The sequence below is a fragment of the Paroedura picta genome, chromosome 8, assembly GCF_049243985.1.
Source record: "Paroedura picta isolate Pp20150507F chromosome 8, Ppicta_v3.0, whole genome shotgun sequence".
NCBI lineage: Eukaryota > Metazoa > Chordata > Lepidosauria > Squamata > Gekkonidae > Paroedura > Paroedura picta.
The window spans coordinates 39,005,323-39,023,338 of NC_135376.1; the positions used below are offsets into that span (position 1 = coordinate 39,005,323).

The 18,016-nt window shown below is 45.1% G+C and overlaps 1 protein-coding gene across 2 annotated transcripts in view; it reads left to right on the top strand.

Annotated features, from left to right (window-relative positions):
• Positions 1 to 18,016, top strand: part of PFKL (phosphofructokinase, liver type) — a 40,683-nt gene that overhangs the window by 16,307 nt on the left and 6,360 nt on the right. For both annotated transcript variants that reach the window (XM_077349153.1, XM_077349154.1), the window contains 13 exons: positions 1,407 to 1,572; positions 2,862 to 2,906; positions 3,134 to 3,242; positions 3,804 to 3,899; positions 4,202 to 4,294; positions 6,314 to 6,439; positions 7,464 to 7,528; positions 9,440 to 9,503; positions 11,166 to 11,312; positions 11,929 to 11,999; positions 13,561 to 13,648; positions 14,248 to 14,400; positions 16,606 to 16,770. In XM_077349153.1, the coding sequence (XP_077205268.1) occupies positions 1,407 to 1,572; positions 2,862 to 2,906; positions 3,134 to 3,242; positions 3,804 to 3,899; positions 4,202 to 4,294; positions 6,314 to 6,439; positions 7,464 to 7,528; positions 9,440 to 9,503; positions 11,166 to 11,312; positions 11,929 to 11,999; positions 13,561 to 13,648; positions 14,248 to 14,400; positions 16,606 to 16,770 (1,388 nt within the window). The remainder of the gene's footprint in view (positions 1 to 1,406; positions 1,573 to 2,861; positions 2,907 to 3,133; positions 3,243 to 3,803; positions 3,900 to 4,201; positions 4,295 to 6,313; positions 6,440 to 7,463; positions 7,529 to 9,439; positions 9,504 to 11,165; positions 11,313 to 11,928; positions 12,000 to 13,560; positions 13,649 to 14,247; positions 14,401 to 16,605; positions 16,771 to 18,016) is intronic.

Below are 18,016 nucleotides of genomic sequence, written 5' to 3' on the forward strand. Positions count from 1 at the left end.
AACACCCCCTCTCTGTGCCCCTGCCTTCAGAAGTGAGGCAGGGGGCATTTAGAGGCAGGGCTTTCTCAGTAGTGGCACTTTACTTATGGAGTTCCCTTCCCCAGAAGGCTTGTCTGGAACCTATATTTCTTTCTTCTAGGTGCCAGGCCACAATGTTTCTGTTTTCCCAGGCTTTTAATTAACATTGTTTTAGTCTAGAATGTTTTTTTTTAAGCTGGCAATGGTCTGATCTTATGCTTTTATGCAGGACTGCGTTTTTAATGCTGGTATTTTAGATGTTTTAAAATGTTTTGTTTTACTGTTTTTATTTTGTAAGCTGCTTCCTCCTGGTTTCTGCAGAGAGGGCATACAAATGTTCTAAATAAGCGTTCAGATACTGCATTTCTCACTGAATGGACTCAAAGCAGCTTACAACAGAAAAAAACACCATATAAATTAACCAATGAACAAGCTGAACAGCCAGCTATTCTCGGGCCAATCTCTGTCCCAGTGGCTGTGTCATCTGAAGGCAAAGAGCCAAAGGGACAAGAACCTTTTGGCTCTTATCCTTTAGCTCATCCCTCTGGTCTTGTACTTCTGGCTTTCCTAGAATCTTGCACAGTTTCGTTACAGTACATGGAACCAGAAGGGAAAAGTTCAGCAAGAAGTTGCAAAGATATGTCTTCTACTCTTTTCCTCCCTGTTTACAACTACACACGCATGCACGTACATGTTGCATTCTGATACTGGTATTGATCCTCTGCTTAATTCCAGAGCATCTGGTGCTTTCTTCAAACAGCTTCCAATGCAGAGCTTGTTTATTGTGCATTTGTGACCTTTGGATTGGTCTCTCCTTTCCATCCAGATCAGGATGTATACAGATTTCACTGGAAATCTGTGTAATGATCAAATGGAAACTGCTGTAGTTGAAACTGCTGAGAGCCTTCCACACAAATACTAAAAGTGGGACGCAAGCAGATTTTAGTGATTGTGCTCTGGCGCCTCCAGGTGATTTTTCAGTGGCAATAGCATGATTGTTGCTTGTTGCCTAAGGGGATACCCACTATCTTAGTTGCCCCTTTTCAAAAAATTGTTAAGTGTGTACAAGATCCACGTACTAAAGATGTGTTACCTCCAAATTATTAAAGGAAACATAACACTTTTAAAAAATGTCCTCATGTACATTCCCTTGCAGACCTTGTATGGCAAGTAAACAGGCGACTTTCAAATTTTAAGAATTCTAAAACAAAAGGAATCATAGCATGCACTGGGGAAAGGTGGGTGGGTCACTAACTAATTAGTTACATTCCATATTTTAATTAAATATCCTCTAAAATTGTCTTGGGAAATAGGCAACTTGTGAGCACACAACCATGCAAAACCTTTGGTTCTTGTGCATTAATTTATTTTCCCTCTCTTTCTTTTAGGGCAGATCACTGACGAAGTGGCTAACACATATTCTCATTTAAACATTGTGGGTCTGGTGGGTTCCATTGACAATGACTTCTGTGGCACAGATATGACCATTGGCACTGACTCTGCACTACACCGTATCATGGAAGTGATTGACGCTATAACTACTACTGCCCAGAGGTGAGCCCAGGGTCTCTTGTCTTTCTTTTCCTCATTTTCAGAAGCACTAGACCAGCCTTTCTTGACTTTTTTATTGTTGCAAAACCCTGGAACACTCCTCAGGCTTTCAGAAACCCTGGAAATAATGCAATCGCGCAGAATTTGGTTAGTAAGCATAGCTATGTACACACCCACCCAAGGCCTCTCCCCTTCCCCTTCCCCTTCCCCTTCCCCTTCCCCTTCCCCTTCCCCTTCCCCTTCCCCTTCCCCTTCCCCTTCCCCTTCCCTCAAGGCCCATTGTTGGCCATTGTTGGGGGGGGTCGATATGACCATATATGGCCTATCACTTGATAAATGTTTAACAAATTTTAAAAATATAATTAACTCCCACCCATTCAGAAAACCCTTCCAGGGTCATCAATTCTGGTTGAGAAAGCCTGCCTAAAACTAACCCTGGAAAAGCATTGTTCCCAAGCATGGCTAGGCATGATGACATGGTTTTCCTGGGCCTATTGTCTCCCAAGCAAGAAAAAAGTCTATATCATTTTTGCACTGTTAAAGCAACTAACTTATTGTAGGGAATACTGACTACTTCATTCAGGGTAGTTCCTCTGCTGCTCATATATCCAGTTTCCTTAAGCACTTGTACAGTAATAGGTTGGTGAGAAAATGTGATAATATGTGTGCAAAATCTTGTTGGCCTGTAAGGTATCATTGGACTCAAATCTAATGTTCTACTGCACTAGAAGAAGAAGAGTTTGTTCTTATATGCTGCTTTTCTCTACTCAAAGGAGTCTCAAAGCGGCTTACAATCTCCTTCCCTTTCCTCTCCCCACAACAGACACCCTGTAAGGGAGGTGAGGCTGAGAGAGCCCTGATATCACTGCTCGGTCAGAACAGTTTTATCAGTGCCGTGGCGAGCCCAAGGTCACCCAGCTGGCTGCATGTGGGGGAGGAGCAGGGAATCAAACCCGGCTTGCCAGATTAGAAGTCCGCACTCCTAACCACTGCACCCAACTGGCACTAGAAAAGAGCAAGAGTCCAGGAGCACTTTAAAACAAAATTTGTGGCAAAGTATGAGCTTTCATGAGTCACTGCTCACCTCTTCAGATTCATACACGAAGAAGTGAGCAATGACTTGCGAAAGCTCCTTCCCGGCCACAAATGCTGTTGGTCTTTAAGATGCTCCTGGACTCTTGCTCTCTTGTACTGCTACAGGCAGACTGACGTGGCTACCCATCTTGTTCTACTGCAGACCAACAGGGCTACCTTTGGAAGCTACCCTTACCCTCTGTTTTTTTGCTTTTCAGCCACCAGAGAACCTTTGTGCTGGAGGTGATGGGCAGGCACTGTGGGTAAGAAAAGAAGTCTGTTTTGTTTGACAGGTTAAATGAAGGGAAGTTTGGTGTTTATACTTGTTGAGGCAGGAGATTATATATATAGGTATGTGCAATACGGGCTCTCCCCCCAACCACCCCATTCCAGGAGTCCTGAGCTGCTTTGGTTCCCTGGGGTTCATTCTTTCACACTGAGTGATTCCCTGAGCTGCCATTCACATGCTGACTTCTATCTACCTTTCTAGGTACCTTGCGTTAGTTTCAGCTTTGGCTTCTGGTGCCGATTGGCTTTTCATCCCTGAATCACCTCCTGAGGATGGCTGGGAGGATTTCATGTGTGAGAGGCTTGGCGAGGTGAGCTAGCATGGTTTGTCGCTTTAACAAAATGAACTTATGCCATCTCTTTACAAACATGCTGAGGAAATGCAGTGAGAGAGTTCAGTTCTAAACTTCTGCAAGAAGATATCTGGCTAAAAGCCTCCCTTGAAATTACTTTTCTAGGTGACTTAAGAGAATGATGAGTTTTCTCTCTTCCTGTACTGTGCACCAACTCCTAGCTTCAGAGGGTGCATTCCCTTTCAGAAGAAGTGTCCATCTCTTCTGCTAATGCTCATCTCAAAAACATCCATTTTGTGTAACTTTTGCAGTGCATAAATGAAGCCGGTGCCAGGTAGTGAAAATTAACCAACAGACATGGAGATGTGGCAAGACCACTGAGAGACTGGATGTCGCAGTTGTTCAGGCATCCTTTAGTTTCCCTTGAGAGTTCCTGAAGAGTAAGGCTGGGAGAAGGCTCAGGATGGCAGGCTCAGAGCATCAGTGTTAGGGTTGCAAGAGAACTATAGGCAGTACAGCCTCCTTTCACCCATCAGATGCGAGCCTCAGTCACTGTCATCCATATTCTTATTTGGACAGACACGGAGTAGAGGATCCCGACTGAATATTATCATCATTGCTGAGGGTGCTATCGATCGGAATGGGAAACCTATCACCTCTAATTATGTAAAGGATGTAAGTGATCGAGTCGGGGGGTGGGGGGGCAGAGCCGGACTGCCAGTGGTACTTAGCAGTGCATAGATCTCCTAAACAATCGCAGCAGGGTTGCTGCTTTTCCAGTTGCATTTCAATAGATTTTGGGTTAACACATGGAATTTTAAAGGGACTGTTATCTTTTAATATGGCTACTTTCTTTTCTCATTGTACCATGGGAAAAGTAATTTGATGGGGAGGGGCATTACACATGCATGTCCATGTATAAAATGAATTGTTATTTTCTTTTAATTCTTTCTTTTTTGGTCCCTCTTTCTGATCAGCTGGTTGTGAAGCGCCTTGGCTTCGACACACGTGTGACTGTACTTGGCCATGTGCAGCGTGGTGGGACCCCTTCAGCATTTGATCGAGTTCTGGTAAGCGTGATTTATCTTCCACATGGGGACAAATGTGAAGCTGCCCTATACTGAATCAGATCATTTGTTTTCTCAAGGTCAGTACTGTCTACTCAGACTGGCAGCAACTTCCAGGAAGTCAAGTAGAGGTCTTTCACATTACCCACCCATTAGAAATCCACCAGTTTCCTTTTAAAATTGCCATGCAGGTGCATCTTGTGCATATTCATAGGTTAGCATACTTGATGGCTAAGGGTGTTTTACAAAAGGATTGACATGAACTGACCCATGAAGTAAAGTTCGTCATGAATTTTGGCTGATTTATGGTTCGTGAATTGACGTTCATGCAAGGACAGCCAGCACAAACATGTCATGGACCTTGGTGTTGTTTGTGGTGGTTTGTAAATGGGTATATTTCCAGGCAGATTGCCTCCACTCCAAGGCAACAGGGGGCAGAATTCTCCAACCTTAGAAACACCAAGAGGAGTCCTCCAAAGCTTTACAGGCACTGCTGGATGAGAATGCTGCATATAGGCTGAGCTCCACACCCTCTCCTCTGTCAGCTGTTGACAGTTACATAGAAAGGCAGGGAACTTGTTAAAAGCAGACTAGTAAAGCACATTATCTTCTGATTGTGAACTTCCCTGTTGGTGTTAGGTGGACATAGCTCTGGGTCATCCTGTCTCTCTGCTTATGCCAAGCAGAGGGACTTAGCTAGTGGGTTCCTCAGCTTTGAAAACATTTCCACACCCTCTCCAGTGACCCCTGTGTGGCAGAGTGACAGGTATGCCATGCTCACATCGGGAGGAGTGCAAATCTCCAACACTTGTTCTCCTCCACTGCACTGCAAAGGGTGTACCCAACTATGCTGCCACCAGGAAGAAGTGTTGTGGCCAGTGAGAGAGATGCATTCCCTCTCCTCAGGGAGAAGTGGAGGGGGAGCAGGGTGTCCCTCCAACAAGGGCTCCCCACACCTGGAGTGCTATTGGTGGGACATCAAATCAAGCCACACTTAACAGGTCATTTGCACGGGGATGCTGACAGTGCCATCCAGGCTATGTGGAGAGGCTGGGAAGCAATCTTTCACATCATTGGTGATATGATTGCTGTGGATGGCCAACCCTTCTCCCTTGTGGAGGGCGCAGCCTTTCAATAGACTTGGCTCTCTGGTACTCCATCCATTTGCAGAGGACCATGAGATGACATATCATACTCCACTCCACAGTGGTAATGGAGACCAAAAGTGGTAGATCACCTACTGTTGTGACAGGTCAGAAGAGTCAGCAGTTTGGGGAAATGGGTGTGGATTTTATTATGTTGTCATTCATTCTTTTACTGGTCTCAAAGGCATTCATTAAAAATTGTATCAACTTTCTGAACTTTGGGGTATTGGTGTTTCCATAACTAGGTGACATCCTCATACATTCCATCAGTATCTATGAGGGCTTCAAGTGTATGTTGACCATGATATATTGGTCACTAGAACCCCCATTTCTGTTAAATTAGGATATCAGTCCTAGACGGACATGCTTAACTACTATCGGCTTGTTGGCTCTCTGTGGAGCTCCCAGGAGATAGAGGACCCTACAGAACCACATGAGAGGGATCTGCAATGGGGAGGGGGACTTGGTAAAAACTGACAATTTAGTACATATCCATCCCAGATTATGAACATCTGGATAGAGTTCTTGCTTTTGCTTGTTGCAGAATTAGAAGATGTTCCTCAGGCTGTATGTTGTCCACAAAGTAGTGAAGTGTAGACTACAGGTTCCTGTTAGTGTCATGGTTTCTCTCTTAGGGGTTTACACATTTTTAAAGGAGATGAAGCATGATTTCCATTGCTTGGAGAGACAAGGCCCATCTAGCACCAAAGTGATACCTTGTTTTGGACCTGTAGCACACAGCCAAAATTTGTGAGTCATAGGTAGCTGTCAAGTTCATTGACTGTTTCCATTGGACCCTGGCCACAAGTTAGGCAGCAGTGAGTTCCTCCAATAGCGAGCCAGTTCCCTCACTTGGAATACATTGTGTGCCTCCCAGAGCAGCAAAATGGGTATGGAAGCTGTGATGGCGCTACTGGAAGCGACTCCAGACACTCCAGCCTGCGTAGTGAGCCTCTCTGGGAACCAGTCGGTGCGTCTGCCCCTGATGGAATGCGTACAAGTGGTGAGTATGCCATGGAAGCCAAGGTGTCCTCAGTGTGCAAGGCTGAGGCATTGTCTGAATCTGGGGTTTTAAAGACTCTGTTATGAATGGGGGAGGCAGGGAGATTGGCTTAGGAAGATGTTGATAAACAATGAAACTGGTATGACTTGTGCAGAGTAACTGGATCACACTTCTTGCCCACTGGGCTCCCTTGACTGTTTCTGTTCTATGTTTCCAGTTAACGCTAAGAATATGTTCTTGATTTTCTCGCTGCAATCAGACAGAGCCCCTTCTTTTGAACAAATGGAATTAGGCTCACTATCGTATTGTAGGCCTCTTATCCCCTTCCACCCGCTCTATCCATGCTGGGGAACGAGAATGTGTGCAAACTTCTTCCATTGGTGGAAATAAAGAATCTCCTCTCATCAACTGCTCCCTCCCTGCCCAGTTCATATCTCTTTATTTTGATATGCAAAATCTTTCATCTGTACAATTTCTTCTTGTGTTCCAGAGATTCTCTTCTGGTTCTTAATGCAGCTAGGCTTCCCAAATGTACCCTGATCAACTGAACAGAAAGCATGCCAATATTGCTCATCTGTGTAATTTATTATAGTTTCATAATTTGGGAAATGTGGGTGTGGAATTTTGAGCCATGGTTTCCAAAGGCCCTGAATGGAAGGAATGAGCTAATGCTACCCAGTTAGAAGTCTGGCTTACACAAAAGGAGTGCCTGGGCTGCGCTGCGTTAGGGAAGTTAAGGGGTTTCTTTTTGTTGGCTCACGCCTGCATCTGCTGAGATGAAGGATTTAATGAAATGAAAACAATATCTATCTTCCTGGAGGTCTTTGCAGTTCATGAGCTTTCTATCTCCCTTCTTCTGTTCTTTCCCACCCCCCTCTGTCTACTACAGTGGTAGATGTTGTTTTTCCTGGCCCTTGACAAGAGGGACAGTCAAAGATTCATTCAAGTCCCTGCTTTATTTTTATTAGAGTTCTGTTGTGGTTTCTCTCTGTAAGGACTTAACCCATAACCTTCTTCTTTGTAGACCAAAGATGTCCAGAAAGCCATGGATGAGAAAAGGTTTGAGGAAGCCATCCAACTCAGAGGGAGGTGAGAGGCCTGTCTGGAATCTCAAAGGAAATTGCATTTCTGCCATCTGTTTGTATTATGAGCCCTTCAGCGCTTTTTCCCATGAAAGCAAAAGCTGCCCCTACGCTTATCCTTTGACATCTATTTTATTCAATATTTACTTGGCCCATCTTTCCCATGAAAGACTCATTAACTAGGACACTAACTTAACTTGCTACTTGTTTCTTCAATGCTGTTTTCTCAACATGCTAATTTCCGAGGCTCATTTGGGTACCTGACATCACCAGCTGGTCTTTTGATATGACAGATAAGCAATTAATGAATCGTTTCATTATAGATTCTAACACTGTTGGTGCACATTGAAAAACCCTGACTTAGTAGCATTCAGTGTGTTCTTTTCAATAGGCATCATGGATAGCTGGAGGAAGTCTCTGGATGTTAGTGGCTCTGTGCTGACTTGCACCTTCTGTTGGCCAGCCCTGTTTATTGTGTTCCAAAATGACAGCTATTGTTCTTTCACGCTGCTTTCTAACTGTGCCCGTCAGGCCCTTCCTGTGTGCCTGGGCACTACTGAGCAACCAGAAGAGACGTGGGACGTATTTAAAGAGACGTATTTAAAGAACAGATGTATATCGTTCATTTGTTGCTCATTAATCTCACAATGCTCCAGATTGTCAGCACTCAGTTTCCTTCCTGTTTTAAACTGTTGGTGTTACCAGACTGAAGAAAGCAACATCTAGCTATGCAAGTCTCCATATATGCTGATAGTATAAATAAAGCTGATGTGGCCTGGCCCAGCCTGCAGATTCATATTCTCTTAGGAATGGTGCGGTGTCATGCCCAAGAGTTAGGAAGTGCTTGGTTCAGATTCTGTCCCTGCCATGACCCCACCAAGCGAAATTAGGCAAGCTACTCTCAGCCTGTAGCTGCAGTATGGTGACTGTGATACTCAGGGTGATTGTAGGCATTACAGTGTGAAGCACTTTGGACACTCGAGTGCACAATACAAATGCAAAGTAGTATTTATGCCTCTCCTAAAATTAGAAACAAGCAGTTGTATTGGACTGCCACGTCTTAATTATATTCCTGTTTTTCTGAGAAATGACCTGCAACAAATAGGAACGCGGCATTCTGTGATGTGTGACTGCAGCCTCGGTTTATGTTTAAACAAGCTTCAGAGTGAAAGGTTTGAGGTGTCCTTCAGGTGGCTTCTTTTAATGGCTCGTTGGTTTTATGTTCCTGACTTACTGTTTTAATTGTAAGCCTCCTTGAGATGACCCATTATGCACGGGGGAAATAACGCACATTCGGGGTGGAATGGCGGCGACTAAAATCACCGATAACGCACGGTGCCGGATGCAACCAGCCGCAGCTTCGGTGCACGCCGCCGAAAAAGCCACGTTCACGAAATGCGGAAGAAAGCGCAGCTTCCGGTTGACCGGGACGCAACCAGAAGTGGCGCCGGGATCGCCGCGTGCATAATCGGTTACTCTGGGTTTTGCCGCCATCGCGCCCCGTCCCATGCATAACCGGTGTGCGTCGCGTCTTCCCCCTCCGCGTTTTCCATGTGACCCGAAATCGCCGTTTTGGCGGCCGTGCATAATGGGCCGATAAGTAAGAGGGGGGATGGAAAGTCTGTTTGCCTTAATTGAAACACATGGAATTCCCCCCCCCCCCAAGTCAGCACTTTTGGCTTTCAGGAAAAAGCAGATTAGAGATTCTGAACAGACATTGCATTTTATTCTGTCCATCTGTGCTAGAAACATTGGGGTTTTACATGTCACATCGACGTCTGTATTACTGGGTCTCTCTGAAGTCCAACATTACGAACCAAATGGAGCATTCCATTTCAGAAAAGAGTGAGGAGAGAGCATTGACTATGGGATGCCAAGAGTCAAGAAGAGGCAACATCACTGTGGCTTTGTTTTACAGGAGCTTTGAAAACAACTGGAACATTTACAAGCTACTTGCACACCAGAAGCCTAAGCAGGAAAAGGTGAGGAGACAAGGACAAGTGGAGGGGCAGTCTTTTTATGGCCATGTGTCCCTGTTTGGCAAGTGGGAAGGATGTGTCCTCTTTACTCTTGCAATAAAAACAAGAGTACATCCATCTTAAATTCAGTGGATTGTGAGTGTGCCTAAAGGTTCATGGGGCTTCAGTACTTGTGTGCATGTACACAAAAACAAACCCACAAAACAATTTGGAAAGCAGATCCAGGAGATGTGGTGTAAACTGCCGTGTTTCAAAGTAAAACTGCACTTATACTGTGTGTGCCAGAACAGACAGGAAACACAACAGGAAAACAAAGTGTCTTTTTCCCCACATGGAGTCACTGTGTAGTCTTTATGCTGCATATCTGATCAAAGATTTTCAGGGTTCCTCCCAATTCAGACTGTTTCCTTCAAGTCTGAGAATTACTTACAAAAGAGCAAAGAGCTTTCCTCTGTACTGGGAAAGGACCTTTTCTGCGCGAGTCACACAAAGGAATGCAGGAGCGAGCAGTCTGGTCCTGCAGAAAATTCTTGTGGCCCCAATCTGTGTTGTGTCTCAAGGACATAGTCATAGAATAGAATCATACAAGCCATCTAGTCCAAGACCCTGGTTAATGCAGGATCAGCCTAATGTAGCCATGGTATCTGTCCAGCCACAGCTTGAAAACTGCCAGTGAGAGGGAGCTCACCACCTCCTTAGGCAGCCAGTTCCACTGCTGAACTATTCTGACCATGAAATTTTTTTCCTGATATCTAGCCGATATTGTTTTACGTGTTATTTGAACCCATTATTGTGGGTCCTATCCTCTGTTACCAACAAGAACCTTTCCCTGCCCTCCTCCATGCAGCAATCATGTCCCCTCTCCTCTTCTCCAGGCTGAACACCCCCAAGCCCCCCAGTCTTTCTTCATACAGCTTGGCCAGTTGTATTATGCCCCAAACACTTGGCTGAGGAGGTTGAGAACCCTTACTGAGAAAGGGCCCAAAGGTCTGTGAAGCTCTGAACTGCCAGTGCAAACTGGATCATCATGGGAGGACTCTGTTTTCTGCAGTAAGAAACAATTTGTAACTGGAATGTAGTCAGCCATTGGCCACTTCTTGTGATGTGGGAAAGGGAAAGAAGGGAGGGAGTCTTCAGCCAGCCTTGGCCACTTAGCGTCTGTGCAGGTTGCACTGTACAAAATGGTTTGCAAACTTACTTGGATAAATGATTGGGACTGTGGTCTATACTGCTGTGAATTCCTTCTGGTAAGTCAAATCTTATAATGTCATTTCTGTACCACTTAATGTGGCATGTCAGTACTTATACTTTGCTTCAGTTCTTTCTAGTGGTTCCAGACTTCTGAAATCCTAATGCGTTGGATACTGAATTCCCCATTGTGTTGGTTGTACTAATTCACTCTTGTGAAATCTGCCTTGAATATCTGTGAGAAAGGTGGACTATAAGTAATGTAAATAAAGGTAAACGTCGTTTCATATTCCCCAAAGGACTTCTCTGAAGCAAAGTAGGGCATTGCACACAGCTGTATTTCAGACCCCTCCTCTTACATCACTTTCTCTTCAGCAGAAGGGCTCCATCTGAAACACGGAGAGTTTCAGATCCAGCATGCAATGATTCCTTTGAGTCCTTTGCCTGACTGTTTCCTGTCTTTTCCCTCCTGGCCAGAGCAACTTCAGCATTGCCATCCTCAACGTGGGGGCCCCAGCAGCAGGCATGAATGCAGCCGTCCGCTCGGCCGTGCGTGTTGGCATTTGCCAGGGCCATACTATGTATGTGGTGAATGATGGCTTTGAAGGCTTGGGCAAGGGACAGGTGAGTCTCTGGTCAAAGGGATGGATCGTTTCTCCTGTCTGGAGCACCAGCCGTGCTCTTGGTTACTTGTAAATGGAGCTTATGCAAGCCAACCTGATGTGTACGGTTCAGAGGGAGGGAGAAAAGCAGCATGGTGTCACAGAGCGCTAGACTCTGTTTTGGGGGACCCAGGTTGGAATCCCCACTCTTGCCATGGTGGCTTTTGGGGTGACCTTGGGCCAGTCACACTGTCTCAGCAGAACCTGCTTCACAGGTTTGTTGCTGTAAAAAAAGAGAATGATGTAAGTCACTTTTGGTCCCCATTGTTGAAGAAGGTGGCATATAAATGAAGTAAATAAAAGAACTGGCACCAATCAAGGAAGGCTTTGGGATTTCAACTTAGAATATGGGGTGGGGAAGAGAACTTAAGAAGAGCCTTGCTGGATCAGACCAGTGGTCCTTCTAGTCCAGTGGAAGAACCTGATAGTCAGGCAACATTATCTCTGTGATCTTTCCTCACTAAAAGGCAGTGTCTTCACCATCTGGGCTTGGTGGAAAGTTGGTTGTGTTGGTGTACTCCCACTGGGGATGACTGAGCAAAGCACATGGAGACCCAATTCATTTTTGCTTCTCTTAGATCCGAGAAGTGGGCTGGCACGATGTTGCAGGCTGGCTGGGCCGTGGTGGGTCTATGCTGGGGACCAAACGGTGAGTGACTAGAGAGAAGTTCTCTGTAACCAGGTTTCAGAGGATCCCGCTGAAGCTTTCCTTAACATGGCTCATCGTCCCCCAATGAGCTGAAACAGAATTCCTTGAAGCCAAAATATGCCCTGTTGCCGCCTGTTTCCTTGAAAGTGATTTAAATTAAGGAGGAAATTTGACAGCTTCTTTTATTTTTTTATTTTATTGTTCAGCTACTGTAAATATTAATGCTTCTCTTGCACCAGCCTTCCTGTAGTGGAACTTCATTGTTTATGCTTTCCACAGACCTGCTTGTTGCTCTTCTGGCCCCCTTCCACTTCACAACCACAGTCGCTTTCACTTGAAGATATTTCTGCCCTTGCAGTCTGACATTTGCCGTCCAGTGCCAGTTTTTCTCTATTTTTTAAAACTAAATCTAAATTAGCAGCCCTTATCTTATTGTTTCAGTTGTCTGAGTTGGAAAGTTATCTGTGGTTGGGCAGCTTACATGCTGCTGTGTTATCTTTCCATTCTTTCTTAATTCTTAATAGTTCCTGGCCTTTGGATGTTTTGCTTTGCTTTCCTTCTGACAAAAACAAATCTTTGTCTGGCTGCCTGTGCGATCTGGTAATGGACAGGAGACTCTTTTGTTGAGATCTCTGTTTTTCACATGGGGGCCCCTCTTCCTCTCTCCATTCCCACTAAGCCCATTCTCACCCTGTCCAAGGGAAGGGTTCCCCTCCGAGTGCTACATGCCCCATGTGTGGCTGATGCAGCAGCTATGGCTGCTGACCAGCCTGTCATTTTATACCCGAGCAAGGGCACATCTTGCTGGAACAAACACAGAATGAAAAGGCAGGAAATCCTGCAACTGGTTCACGTATTAGATCTCTCTTACAGACCTTGCTTGATGTATGCGGTTGGACAAACTCTGCTCCCAGAGGGGTTTCTAGAATATGCAGACATGTAGGTTGGCAGGTGGCATCTTAACTGAACTAATGTCCTCATGCAGGACCTCCTTGTTTGTTTAACTCTAGAGGTAAGGGCTGGCCACACTCCTTTGTGAGCTAGCTGGCTGGGATCCTTTTCCATGGGTGCTTATCCCTCTACTTAGGGGTCACTTCCAAAACCAGAAGGCAATCTGAATTATGCTGTCCAATGATTAGCTGGGTTGAACAAGGAGCAAAAGGGTACAGCTAAATAGTAGTTCTCTTTTTCCTCTGGGGGGGGGGTCACAGGGCCATTCATTCAGGAAGTAAGACAAAGAGTACATTGTGCCTAAGTGATACTTGCTCTTGTCCCTGTTTCCTTGGCAAATAACACATTCTTTCAGAGCCCGAACATTAGTGCATTTGCCCCTTTGGACCTCATACTCTTATCTGGCAAATAGATCTAACACATCAAATTAAATTGAGAAACAAAATTTTAGATGATCTTTCTGGCTGCTTCATGTTTTAAACCGCTCCTTTCATTCCCTTGTTCAGAGATCATTCTACTCTACAGCAAGTTCTGTAACACAAAGATGAATGGCAGAGGTGAGTGCTGCCATCTGAATTTTCTAACTGCCTGTTTTCTTCTTCTTTGCCAGAACTCTCCCCAAGACATGCATGGAAAACATTGTAGACACCATCCGGAAATTTAACATCCAGGGACTGGTGGTCATTGGGGGATTTGAGGTGTGAAGAAACTCACTGGGCATTTTTATTTGAGAAATGTCTTTACGTATTCTGCAAGTTTAGGCTAGCATGCTTATCTTTAACCCAGTTGTGAGCTTACCATGTACAGTGGTGAGAAATCTTTTCTTCATTGTCCTTGCGGCTGCATAAGGTCCAGCAGCCACAGCCCTATCTGTTTAGTGGACTGAGCTCCAAAGGACCATGTAGGGAATATATACTGATAAGGAAAGATACTGGCATTGTCAGTAAGACCATTTATGCACTGGGAACTTCACTGCCCCAGCTCTGGTGCAGGAGCACAAATCGGGGGTGGATGAGGTACACTGGGCCAAATGCTCCCCCATGTGGGTGCAGGAAGAGGTGGGTCAACATGCCACGACTAAAACTCCAGCTTGCAGCCCAGCATGAAACCTCTAGTACATAAACTGTCTAAGAGGCAGGTGTGTGTCCCTCACAGCTCAGATGCTGGACCAAAATTCTTAGTAGCAGCCTGAAGGTACTGAAAGGTATTGAATAGTTTCTTTGCTCTCTGCTTCCTCTTACCTAGTGCTTGGCCTCCATTGTGTGGTGTGTATATCTGACTCAGTTGTCTCTTGCAGGCCTACGAAGGAGTGTTACAACTGGTGGAAGCGCGTGGTCAATATGACGATCTTTGCATCATCATGTGCGTGATCCCAGCTACCATCAGTAACAACGTGCCTGGGACGGACTTCAGCCTGGGATCAGATACGGCTGTCAATGCTGCCATGGAGGTGAGCATTCTAGGAATTAGAGCATCTTGGGAGACGAATTCAGTAATCTGTCTTGCCTCTCTTCCATGTGTCTGAGACTTGGGGAGAGGACGCATGGGATGGAATGCGGGGCAGGAGATAGAATGATACGGAACATAGCAACTCTTTCCCTGTCCCCTCCCATCACTAGAAACTCTATCCCAATATGCCCATTTCATTCTGAATGTTCAGCATGCTGTTTGCATGTTTGTGAACTCTTTCTCTCATCTGCATATTTTATACATGGTGGCTTGGATCGAACAGAATCAAGCTTAGTTGACAAGAGGGGGGTGGGAAGGATGATTTCACCCCCTTCCTCACTGCAGACCTCTAAGCCAGATGCCTATTCCTGTTCCTGGAGTCAAAGAGGACTGAAGGGTAGAAAACAATGCATGGAAACACCCTGCACCTTCCATGGATGCTGCTTTGGATACAAGCCAGTGTTTATCAGGAAGCCAGATTCTGCACTAGATTGCACAACTCAGGATTTCGTTATTCAGGATATTCACATTCTGTAGCATTCCATTTCACTGTTCTTGGGGGACCAAGTAACATCTGGAATGCAGAATCTCTGTTCTCAGTTGTAGCCCTCCAGATGCTTCTGGGAATCCTACAAAACAGAGCATGAAAGCAGGCATCCTGCATGCATTGTTTGTCCCCTAACAAACAAATTCAGAAGCCTTTGCTGCTATTGGCTGTTGATGAACCTGTCCTCTGTTGATTTGTCGACTTCTGTTTTGAAGTCAGTGGCTGTCACTGCCATCTTGTGGCAGTGAGTTCTACAATTTTCATTGCATTAAAACAACTTTCTTTTGTCTGTCTTGAATATGGTTCCAGTCAATTTCATCAGGCAATTTATAGTGCAATTTGGTGCAGAGTTACTCCAAGCTAAATGTGAATGGGTTCATGTTGGATTTATACTGTTAGAGTTTCAGTATTAATTAAGATTTGGTCTTCACAGAAAGGTGTGCTAATATTTTAATAAATATTACAAATGACGCAGAAAATTCCTCTCTACTCATTGTTGTAATTTTATATTGGTCTCTCATGTTTTCTGCTAGTCATCTCCTGTTTCTGAACTAAAAATCCCCCACACTTTTTTTCTCCACAAGGAAGGTACTCCAATGCTGGTCATTTTTGTTGCAGTTTTGCTCCTTTTTAAGAATTATGATACCCTTTTTGAGACAGTGTAACCAACACTGTATATAGTGTTGCCAAATGTAGCCACACTATAAGCTTACATTAAAATGTTATTAAAATGGCTGTTTTCTTTTATCCCTTCCTTACAATCTACCTTTTACACTGCTGCCATACCTTGAGTTAAGAAGAAGAAGAAGAAGAGTTGGTTCTTATATGCCGCTTTTCCCTACCCGAAGGAGGCTCAAAGCGGCTTACAGTCGCCTTCCCATTCCTCTCCCCACAACAGACACTGTGTGGTGGGTGAGGCTGAGAGAGCCCTGATATCACTGCCCGGTCAGAACAGTTTTATCAGTACTGTGGCGAGCCCAAGGCCACCCAGCTGGTTGCATGTGGGGGAGCGCAGAACCTGGCATGCCAGATTAGAAGTCCGCACTCCTAACCACTACACCAAACTGGCTCTCTTAACAGTATCACTTGCAACCTGAAAATTTTTTTTGTAGTCACAGTTCAGACCACACCTGTGCATCTGTGAATTTCCTTTGTCCTGTGTTCAGTTGGTCTAAATGGGCATTGTTCTTACCCATCCAAGCAGTTCATAAAGTTCCATTGTCTCTGGAATGTTGAGTTGGTCCTGCTACCACATCACCCTGTTGCCAGTCGAGGTATCACTGAGTTTTGGGGAAAGGTTTAGGGCATATGGGCTGATCAAACCTAAAAAAGCACTAGACCTGTGGCAACCCCCCCCCATAGAAGTTGGCATTTCTTCCAGTTGCAGCAGATGTGCTCAGCTTTGAGAACACAAAGTAAGATGGGTGGTTCATCAATAGTTTTCCCCAAAAAGAGGCAGATGAAGCAAGTTCATGCTCTGCAATCACAATTTTGGTTTGTTGTTGAACTAGTTCTGTTGTAATCACTAAGCAAAGCTGCACTCCATAACCAGAGATGATTCAGTGCTGTGGCTTGGCCTGACATGTTGAGGTCAGAATTCTTACTGTCCAGAAGCCCAGGTGAGTAAACATTCCATTCTCTCCCCTCCTGCCTGTGTAGAGCTGTGACCGTATCAAGCAGTCTGCTTCCGGCACTAAGCGGCGCGTGTTCATTGTGGAGACGATGGGGGGTTACTGCGGCTACTTGGCAACAGTGACTGGCATTGCCGTCGGAGCCGACGCTGCCTATGTGTATGAAGAACCTTTCACTATTCACGACTTGAAGGTACACTGTCTGGCAAAATGCTGTGCATGTGCTGGGAGCTCAGCTAGTTCTTCAAAAGGGGGTGGCACAAAAGGTGATCTCTTTGCACAGGTGAATGTGCAGAGGGGAGAAGGAGAGCAAGGCAAGGAGCATACAACCTGCAGGGGAGGAAATGTTACCAGTAGAAAGAATTCCACTGACTAAGAAGAGGTTCCTATTAGGAATCACTGCCTCTTAACTGATTTCCCCATTGTATGATAGCCTTCTAAATGGCCTCAAGGAATATCTGCCCTGAGTCTTTTTGAGAAAGGGCAGAATAAAAATCAAAACGTAAATATTTGGGAAAAGCTGGGTTACATAAGATATGCCCTACTTATGTGGCTCTGCAAAGGGCTGTTAATGTCTCCGATTAAAAGCAAGGCAAAAGAAATGCAGCACCCCTCTGGTCATCCTCCCCTGCTGTGTGGCAGGTCTTTACTCCAAATCCCAAGATGAGGAACGTCTAGGAAACCAAAATGGAAAACAGGATGTGAATGGGTCAAATCAAAGGGATTCTCTGCAAACATCCCATAGCAAACAAAGTATGTCCACATGAAGATGTATCTCAGCATCTGCCCCTTGTGCACACTACGTTTAGGAAGGTGTGATATATTTGAGCAAGATGTTTTGAGTCGGGCTGTATTTCCCCAGCTGACTGGGACAGTGAGTGGGGATGGGAGTGTTGTAGGGTTAGTGAAATAATAGTGACACTTGCCCACACTCCTCCCAAGAGGTGCCACATACACTGAAATAAATCTTCCAGGTACTCCTAGGAACAAAGATGCACAGAGAAAAGCAGACAATGCACCCCTAGGTGTAGACTCCTGTCCTTTCCTGTAGGTCTTAACACATGCTTCATACCATGAAACAAGCACCTGCTAGAGGCAATGGGTGTTCAACAGCTGAAGGAAGGCTTTCTTACAGAGCTATCTTAAGCAGGTTACTCAGAAGTAAGTTCCATTTTATTCAGTGGGGCTTACTCCCATGAAAGCGTTTTTAGGTTTGAATTGCTAGATTGCAAATTCTTTCCATCAAATAGCCCTAAAGTCTGCAAAGTAATCCACCTAAAGCTGAAAACCCGAGTTCACCCCACTCATCAAAGCGCCTGTATACACACGAGGACTCCAAGGAGACTTTGACTTGGGTGGCTTCTCTCTCAGCTGTCTTTTTGTTCATTGTCCGCTGTGCTTTTGACCAATTCTAAAGCTGTCCAATGGGAGCCCAGCAC